Source organism: Lingula anatina, chromosome 6, assembly GCF_051362555.1.
Source record: "Lingula anatina isolate TDL-2025a chromosome 6, LinAna3.0, whole genome shotgun sequence".
Lineage (NCBI taxonomy): Eukaryota > Metazoa > Brachiopoda > Lingulata > Lingulida > Lingulidae > Lingula > Lingula anatina.
In genome coordinates, this window is record NC_141772.1 from 8,313,270 (window position 1) to 8,322,235 (window position 8,966).

The 8,966-nt window shown below is 38.8% G+C and overlaps 1 protein-coding gene across 3 annotated transcripts in view; it reads left to right on the forward strand.

Annotated features, from left to right (window-relative positions):
* Positions 1 to 8,966, forward strand: part of LOC106170629 (equilibrative nucleobase transporter 1) — a 35,328-nt gene that overhangs the window by 8,156 nt on the left and 18,206 nt on the right. The window contains exons 2-8 of one of the 3 annotated variants that reach the window (XM_087015546.1): positions 708 to 754; positions 1,270 to 1,439; positions 1,547 to 2,177; positions 2,623 to 2,739; positions 3,061 to 3,229; positions 4,075 to 4,198; positions 4,817 to 5,419. In XM_087015546.1, the coding sequence (XP_086871672.1) occupies positions 708 to 754; positions 1,270 to 1,439; positions 1,547 to 2,177; positions 2,623 to 2,739; positions 3,061 to 3,229; positions 4,075 to 4,198; positions 4,817 to 4,936 (1,378 nt within the window). In that variant the 3' untranslated portion in view covers positions 4,937 to 5,419. Of the gene's footprint in view, positions 1 to 707; positions 755 to 1,269; positions 1,440 to 1,546; positions 2,178 to 2,622; positions 2,740 to 3,060; positions 3,230 to 4,074; positions 4,199 to 4,816; positions 5,420 to 8,966 lie in introns of those variants that run through there. The other 2 variants (XM_087015549.1, XM_087015547.1) reach the window with 2 other exon arrangements.

The following is an 8,966-nucleotide window of genomic DNA, read 5'->3' on the forward strand; positions in this document are numbered from 1 at the left end:
ATTGATGAAAAAATAATTTATTTCTATTTAGTCTGCCGTATATAATAATAATAATAATAATAATAAACTCAATTTTAAAGGCCTTGGGAGACTCCACGGGTGTTTAGTAATGGTTCACACATTTCATTTTTGAATATTGCTATATTAATCAAACAATTCTGTACGCACCAATTAAATACTAGTTACAACACTAGTCGTCCACTGTATGCGACATATAAGAGAACAATTATTCCTGAGCGCAGCTGAGATATAATTTGAGCTTACAAGTGTACTTATCCTATATTGTTCGAAGGGCCGGCGTGACAGAACTGATAGCCCACCAGGAACCGTGGTCCGTTCCCCATTTCTCTGAACATATAGATACTGACCCCAACACTCCAACTTTAATTAGCTAACCCGTACTAATCATAGGGGACCCGGACTTCCATTCCTATGACTACGTGTACCATCCCTGTCACAAGGGCCGTGGGATTCGTGTCGCTTCAAAGTCATTTTATTGTAGTTTAGATCATTCAACGATTTGTCTATTTTGATATCTAAGTGGATTTGTCACCCAGGGTCACGTAAACAACGATAGATTATTGGCATTGCAAGAAAGACAGGCGCCGATACCTATTGTCACGAATGACAAGAAAAATAGGTTCCCGATCCTCAAGACGTTCATCTTTGACCTTCATACACAATAATTTTAACCTTTCTTATTTCAGGTCTTTATGCTTCGCTGGAACGCTGATGATGGCCTTTGCCAAGCCAGGTTAAGTTATATTTTAAATGGTTATTTTTAGTTAACTTACGAGCAATTCCGTTTTATGCTTGCACATTATTAACAGTCCACGAGAGTAGTTGTAGTGAACCAATGTTTTCGCTTTTTACATGTATAAGCCATAAATAGATAACACCTCATGTTGTTTGATATACAAATCACGTTATAATGTCAAACACATTGATGTCACTCCTTTAAATGTTACAAGTAACACCTTTTAATCAGAGGACAGATCGATCTCTTCGTTGATCTTTTTTAATGTAAACTTGATTAAATGTTCACATTCGCTCTGAAGAGTGGCCCATTGTAGTTTGTATTCACGTGGTCAAGTTTTGATCAATGGGGAGCCGTTTTTTTTAAGAATTGAAGAATGAAAATAATTTTTTGTCCACTTACAAATAGCCATAATACGTTATCATAAACCAAAGATTTTGAACATAGCAGCAACCTGCGTATTTCTCAAATATTTCTAGGCAGTAATATTGATTACAAGCATCCCTTTTCAGGTCTGGAGTGGCTTCTCTTCCCAGGCGCTGTCGCCCACTACCTAGGTGGCGTTATGTACCTTACCACAGATATGCAGATGCCGCAGTTTTTTCCTCAGAGCAAAACGACTCTTGGGCTAGTGATCTCCGGAGCAACGGACATGAGCACGTCGTCTTTTCTCTTTGTAAAGGTAAAAGTATAATTCATTCTCCATGGCTCTCCATGCTTATAAGTTTTTTAATGACTATTTTCGTAGGTAGTTTTTGAGATCATAATTTTTTTACATTCCCTTTCAAGCTGGCTTATGACGCGGGGATACCATACCAAAGCTCAATGTTGGTATTTGCGTGCATCGCTCTTTTGGTTTCTACCACCACGACGATTTTGCTGCCCCCTAGGGACCACACGACGAACGACCAAAAAACAACTACGGGATTTGATAAGTGTAGGTCCTTGTCCTTGTATTCATGTAATTGTCCGTCGAAGAAGCAAGCCGGGAAAGGCACCAATGACAGAAATAATACAGGCGTTTCTGCAATAAATGTCATCACTGAAAGCAATTTGAGAACTGCTGACACTGAGGACAAAGATAAACCAGCAGCAAAGATGCTATCTGTGCCTTCTTCACCACCTACCAACATTCCAAGAAACGATACAAATCCGACGGAGCACGCTGTCACGGACAAACACAAAAACGTTCACATTGTTGATGCAAAGGAAATCATTGTTACTGCAAGACCAGTGGCAGAAACCTCATCAACCGATGAAAAACTACAGTGCGATGTCCCCAAGTTCTCGTCGATCTTCAAGAGTCCGTTGTTTTGGACAACACAAGTCTGGTTTTCAGGCAATGCTTTATTGGTAGTGATGTATTTTGGCAGTTTCAACTCGATCATAGATTACTTATCACACGGGGACCAAAGTAAAGGTAAGCCAAAGGCTGGCTTATTCATAGATGAATCTATCAGATCAACAGCGCATAATTTTACGTGATAAAACCGTTCTCGATGAAATGGGAACAGAATATTATAAGAAAGAGAGTTTTGAGGCCACCCTGTTTTGGATCCCGTTTTTTATGTGTTCATCATAGGCGTAAAGCAGTTTTTGCGCCGCTTAGTATGTGATATTAAATGTATGTTTGACCTTAAAGGGGGGGGGGGGGGGGGGGGGGGGCGTTCATCTACTTTTTCATTAAATTTTTGAGCAAATTTTCTTCACATATCTCATGATTACCAGAATATCTAAGTGGCTCAAACGTAGCCTAAAAACATTAATTACCGTCTCTTATATTCTTGAAAAAATAACATTTGTATTGATTGATTTAAACCTCGGGTGGATTTCATCGTAGATTAAAGTATTTTTCTCGATTCCAGTGAGCCACTACACTAACGTCCTTGGTATCCTACAACTGACCACTAGCGTACCGATGGCCATAGCTGGGGGATACATGGTGGACAGACAGAGAAACAGAGCTCAGATGGGGTCTGAAGGTGGGTTAACAGTACCATACTGGCTGAAGAGCGAATCCACGGAGTGAGGCCGCTTGCATCATTTTAAAAACAAAATTTCTTATCCTGCATCGGAAAATGGTAGCATTTGGTCTGACTTATAGTCGTTTTTCTTACTGTCATTCAAGTTTGAGGTGACTTAATGGCAAACATTTAGGATATTTAACATTTATAAATACACAAATGAACACTTGACTTGACAATGTTGCCTTAATGCAGTCTCACGTTTACATTTTGATAAATTCCACTGAGTATAGCCTGTTTCCTCTTTAGTTATACCTTTTCGAAACTTTTATTTTTCAGCTCAGCCAAAGTTTTTTCTAAGTCTATTTTTCATCACAAGTTTTTCGGGTCTGAGTCTGTGGGCTTTGTGTGCTGTACCAGTGTTAGAAGTTCAATACCTGACAATGCTAATACACAGTCTACTAAGAACCTTCACATATGGCGTGAATATATCATTTTTGGCATATGCGTAAGTACATGTATGATGCCCCCTTCTATACAGGTACTTGTCTGGGTATATGGTCTACGGATCAACGTTATCCTGTACATAATGCAGCTCCGTAGAGACTACAATTTAGCTAAGGGCAAATAAAAGATTTTTGTAGAATATTCTCGATAGACAGTTTTGTATAGTCAAAAATGGTTCAAAACGTCTATATTTCTGGTGCGAAATTTGGGCTTTGGGTATTAAAGCGATCCAAGCCAGAATTTTGAACACAATCCAAGAGAATGAACTTACTTGAGGACAATTAAAACTTTTAAAACATAGATTGACAGATAAATTACTTTAATCAATATCAAACAAAATAATAATCATATTCACCGTCCCCTGTTCAACCTCGTTAGTCCGCCATCTTGACACAGTTTGAAAATAACACTGGTCACGACACGAATGGGGCGATATCAGGACGCTGACTCTTGGGGTGCCTTCCCAGAGATTTAGATCGATCTAAAGATTAATATTTAGATCGACCTAACTCCCTGGGGGTTCACACTAAATTGCAGTCAGCCGAGCGGGCACCATAGTTAATTACCCCCTTACAGCTTTTAGTAGGCGGGACAGACGCTTAAGCCGGCCAAGCTGACAGTAATCTAGTGAGACTCCCCACAGGGATAGATCGATCTAAAAATCTATGGAAATGGGGTGTTAGATGCATGGGGTGTCTTGCGGTATAAATATTGAGTGACAGTAAAAAAAATATAGTGTCAGTAATCAGATTTAACAATCTGTTTCTCCATCTCTCTCTCTGTCTCTGTCTCTCTCTCTCCATTTACTGCGATATAATATATACATGTAGCAGTTTTCAACCATAGGTTCCCAACACAACATTTCGGCAAGATATGTACTGTGCAGCTTTCTATTCAGACTGTGCTTGCTGGTCTACAGTATCCTCTATTTTACTGGCTTAAGTCGGGCTTAGAGAGTCGTCCTTTATTTGTAAGTACACTATGTAGGTCAATCGCACACACTCCCTGGTTTTAAGGGTCCATTCCCAATTAAGCTATCGTTCTACGTAGATCGATCCACGTTCTACGTAGATCGATCCAACTCCACCCGGACTTGTTGAACGCAATGAGATGAACTCAACGACGCAAGATTTCATGACTCAATGCTTTTCTTTCTGTTAGTCAAGTTAAAAATGTTTGAAATATATAATGATTCAGAGTATTAATGAGAGTAAAATCGTCTAAACATGTTGTCAGCTTTTGAACTTTCCGAACACGCACACAAATGTATGTTTAAGACGAGCCTGAAGAATTTCTTCTGTGTCCTGGCCCCAAAGAGCCTGCGCATGCGTATTTTACCACGCCTCCAAAATTGCTAAATAGGCATTTACCATGTACAGTTGAACGTGTACCTTGTAGATTTCATATTGGGCCCCTTAAAAACACAATCCATGTGAGCCATTTTCATGTCGTTATTCATTGGATTATAAAATTGATGTTGCCAATGGCGTTTTTGCATTTTGGGGCCTGGTGAAATGCGCACACGCAGGCCACTATAGACCAAGGTACTTTTTGTGAAAATATCGACTGTCACCCTGTATCGTTCCAGTTCAGCCTTGCGAACATGTGCATCGCGTGCCTTACCTTCTGCTTGCCTGTATACGTCTTCAGGATGGAGGGACCAAAGAAGACAAAAGAAAACCAGGTCGCTGATATTCAGACTTTTTAATGCCGGCTACATAGAAATGCTGGTCGAAATAAACTTAATATTCTCTTTGATTTTGAACATTATTAAGTAAACTTCAAAATGATCCTGGCTTTTGTACACACTTATGAAATGTAACTTATTATCACTTTGTAACTGCCATATATATATTTTGGTGCAAATAAACAGGAATTTTATCAATGAAAACATGCCTCTTTTGCTTCCTAGGAAAACGAATCGATGTTAACTGCATGGTCATTATTTTATACATTATTAGGTTAATTCAAGGATAAATTTGATTTTTAGTATGCCCTAATTGAAACTAATAATCATTTTGTGAACAGAATACACTTTCAAGTCACATTCGTGAAACTTAAAAGCTGGCTTATTTAAACGACAAAGGGCTCAGTGGGCGAGTGGCATTTGTGATAAATTGAGAATAAATTTAAAGCCATCTCTATGAAACTGTTTTAAAAATGTATCACTCATATTTGGTAATAAACAACTATTTTGTACCATAACTGTTTCAAGAGTGTTGCTTTTCGAATCTGCAGAGAAGCAATCTCGACATTCACAGCACAGACTGGTTGTGATTGATTCCGCCTCCAGCGAGTTTTGGCTCCTGGAAATGGTGCATTTCTTATAAGTATTATACCCACTTGGAGGTTTATTTATCCTTTAATTTATTCACTTTTTGAATTCATGTACACCAAGTATGGCTACAAATCGTTCCGCAGAAAATAGACTTACGTCTGACAAAGCGGTGTTTCAATATAGGACCAACAGGTGCTGTGTGTTTCAGACCTGCTTGTACATAAAAAAAAAATCACCATTATCCAACAATCTCGGGTGCAAGAATGTGCTAGAGAAGACGGGTGATTTGGCCACAATGTGCCTGGGTGTGTCTCTTCTAATTGCGTTATGCCTAGTAAATGGATAATATCAGAGCAATGGATCAAAATTCAAAGATCCACGACTTTGAGGGAGCAATGGTGTAGAATGAAAGTAGTAAAGCAAATTTTTCTTGGAGATTTTAAATTGAAGGAAATCTAAGGCTCTAAAAGAAGAGTAATATTCAAATTTTGTGTTATGGAGAATAACTTTCTGATCCAATCTCATGTTGACACTAAAAACATCGGAAACCTTTTCTTGGAAATTTTCAAATTAAATTAATTTTTTTTTATTTCCTAATCTCAGAACATGTGTTACATAAAAAATAAAGAACTAAAAACCCAGGTATGTTTGAGTATTTGAGTACTTGGGCAGAAAAGAACACACACTTTTAAATTTTACTTGTTTACTCTACAGACTACATCTCTCGCTAACCATTTTCAGATGGGAATGATGATGAAAGATCAAATGAATAAATGATCTATGTGTTGTTCAAATAAGAATAGTCAAACCCTAGCTTAACGATCGTTATAGTGCAAAAATTTAATCACTTATAATTTTCAACACCAGAATGAATTTTAATCATTTATCATATTTCTTGCAACTTTCTCTTGAGATTTTGCAGTCATTGATTTATCTCATCTGTGTGGATGATAAAATATTTACCAGTAGAAGTTATGTTGTTTAAACAACAACAATACTTCATGCTGTCAAAATGCAGTAGGGAATCATTTCAACATAATGACATGGCAATAAAAAGTATGTATATCGTAATTTACGTATAAATATTTAAAAGGACCTGTTGTTTCTACCCTAGGTTCTAGATTCCGGTATTGCCAGCTCGATCTTGATTTCATATATAACCCATATCAGCAATACCTTCTGTGAAGCTATCGCGTCAAAACGTTTCAATAGTTAACAATCTAGCTTCACAGTGGCTCTGACACTCAGGGTAGTTGTTGCTGGGCGTTAGGATGAAACTATCTTCTACCAGGCATATAAATATTGATTTTCTCTATATATTAACAGATATGCCTTTTAGTCTATTTGGCTAATTCTTGGCAAATATTCTTCTGTAAATTTTGGTGTGAATTGAACGTCATCACTCGGTTGACCTCAAGTACAGAGCAGGGGCGGATATAGAGATATTTTCTGGCAGACTTCCAAATTATCTTTGTTGATCCAGCCTCCATTTTTGGCCGTCTTCCAACAGAAGAAAATAAGACACCCGTCCATGTAAATCTGAACGTCTTCCGGAAGACCCAGAAGACGGCCTAAATCCCCCTTGCCTGAGAGTAGGATAGAGCTCAGGCCTACCCAACTACCAGACTCGGCACCGAATGATCCAGAATTCACCGGTAAATCGGACCACACTACCCGTTTTCAAGGTGTGTATCAGTACGCATTTCACAGTATCAGACGCGACACCGCTCTTGCCTAGTACGCGATGTGATAGTGACGATTCTCAGCGGGGTTGAAAAGCATTGCATTACCACTCAAATTTGTTCAGGGTATGATACTGTGTAATGCGATCTGACACACACCTTGAAAACGGGTAGTGTGGTAACGTGACAAAGACAGGTCTACCCAACTTATAATTCCCATTATAAGTGTTTGTGTCCATTCAGACACCAGTTTAAAACAGTCTTGGTCTTTTTATTCCGGCAATATATCCCTGCTGATAATACACCATTTACATGTATACGTACAATGTTTTCTTTTTACAATATATGTCTGTTTTAAAAATGGCCCAGTTTACAATTAGCATTGGAACTTTTATTTTCCTTCTAAAACTTATTTCAGGATTAATCATTTAAAAATAAATAAATAAATAATTTATATATGAGGAATAAAAGGGAGACAAAATACTACAGGTGTCAAGAAACTGAGGGTCCGTGTTACAGAGAGTCCGCCCTCCATATAGTTATAATGGTTAGGGTAAGTTTGACCTAAGTGGATCAAAATCTAGGTGCGAGGCTCACCTGTACAAATGATTGGGAAGCGGACTCTCTGTTATGGGGGGCTCTTTCAGGCCTACCCAACTACCAGACTCGGCACCTAAGGATCCTGAATTCACCGGTAGATCAGACCACACTACCCGTTTTCAAGGTGTGAACCCTGAACAAAGAGTGGTGATGCAATGCTTTTCAACCCCACTGAGAATCGTCACTATCACATCGCGTACTAGGCAAGAGCGTTGTCGCGTCTGATACTGTGTAATGCGATCTGACACACACCTTGAAAACGGGTAGTGTGGTCTGATCTACCGGTGAATTCAGGATCCCTAGGTGCCGAGTCTGGTAGTTGGGTAGGCCTGTCTTTGTCACGTTACACCGGTATAAAATGTTCTTATGCAAATCCGCCAAAGTGGGTTAAAGCCCCCGTCACACTTATTCGGAATCAGCAGGAATCAAGCAGAACCAGCCAGAATAACTAAATTTAAAAATTCGTACTACATTCGGGAAGAAATTTCAAATTGACCTAAATTCTTGTAAGGATGCCGTTGGAATGCGTTTGAATCCGCCTGTGAAATGATTCGTGCACATTTTGGCTGTATTAGCTCTCAAATGCAGCTCGAATGTAGTTGGAAAACTCTAGAAACTAATTGTATCATTAAATTTAATTTAATCTCCAAGTCTGTAGTTTATAGTTATAAACTGTACAGTTAGAAGTGACCAATGAGACTGAAGGGGGCCACCCCTCACCTCTGATGTGGCAGTAAATGACCATTGAGAATGGAGGGGGTGACCCCTCACCTCTGGTGTGGCATTAGTGAGGTAACAAGTGAGGTAACAAGTTTGCTTTCTTAAGTCAGTCTTGAACCAGACACGAAGCTGTGAACATTGTGTTTGTTAGAAAATCTCTAAAAATGAACTCTATTATAGTAACCCCAAAATTTGAGTGGTGGTAATACTGATGATAACGTCTTACAGGTGCCTTAATGAAGAAATCGGAACGTATGGAGAACGACTTGGTACTGGCCTTACGTACTCTTTACACCATCTCTTTGACGACGTAAGTTGCTGATTTTCACCTTCACTGCACCTTAACGCGTTCAATTCTCTATCTATTGCAATTACGTGAGTGACTAAAAACAAGCAACTTGAAAATCAAAGACAGCTTTATGGATATCGCAATGAAGAGTTTTCAGTAAGGAATACAT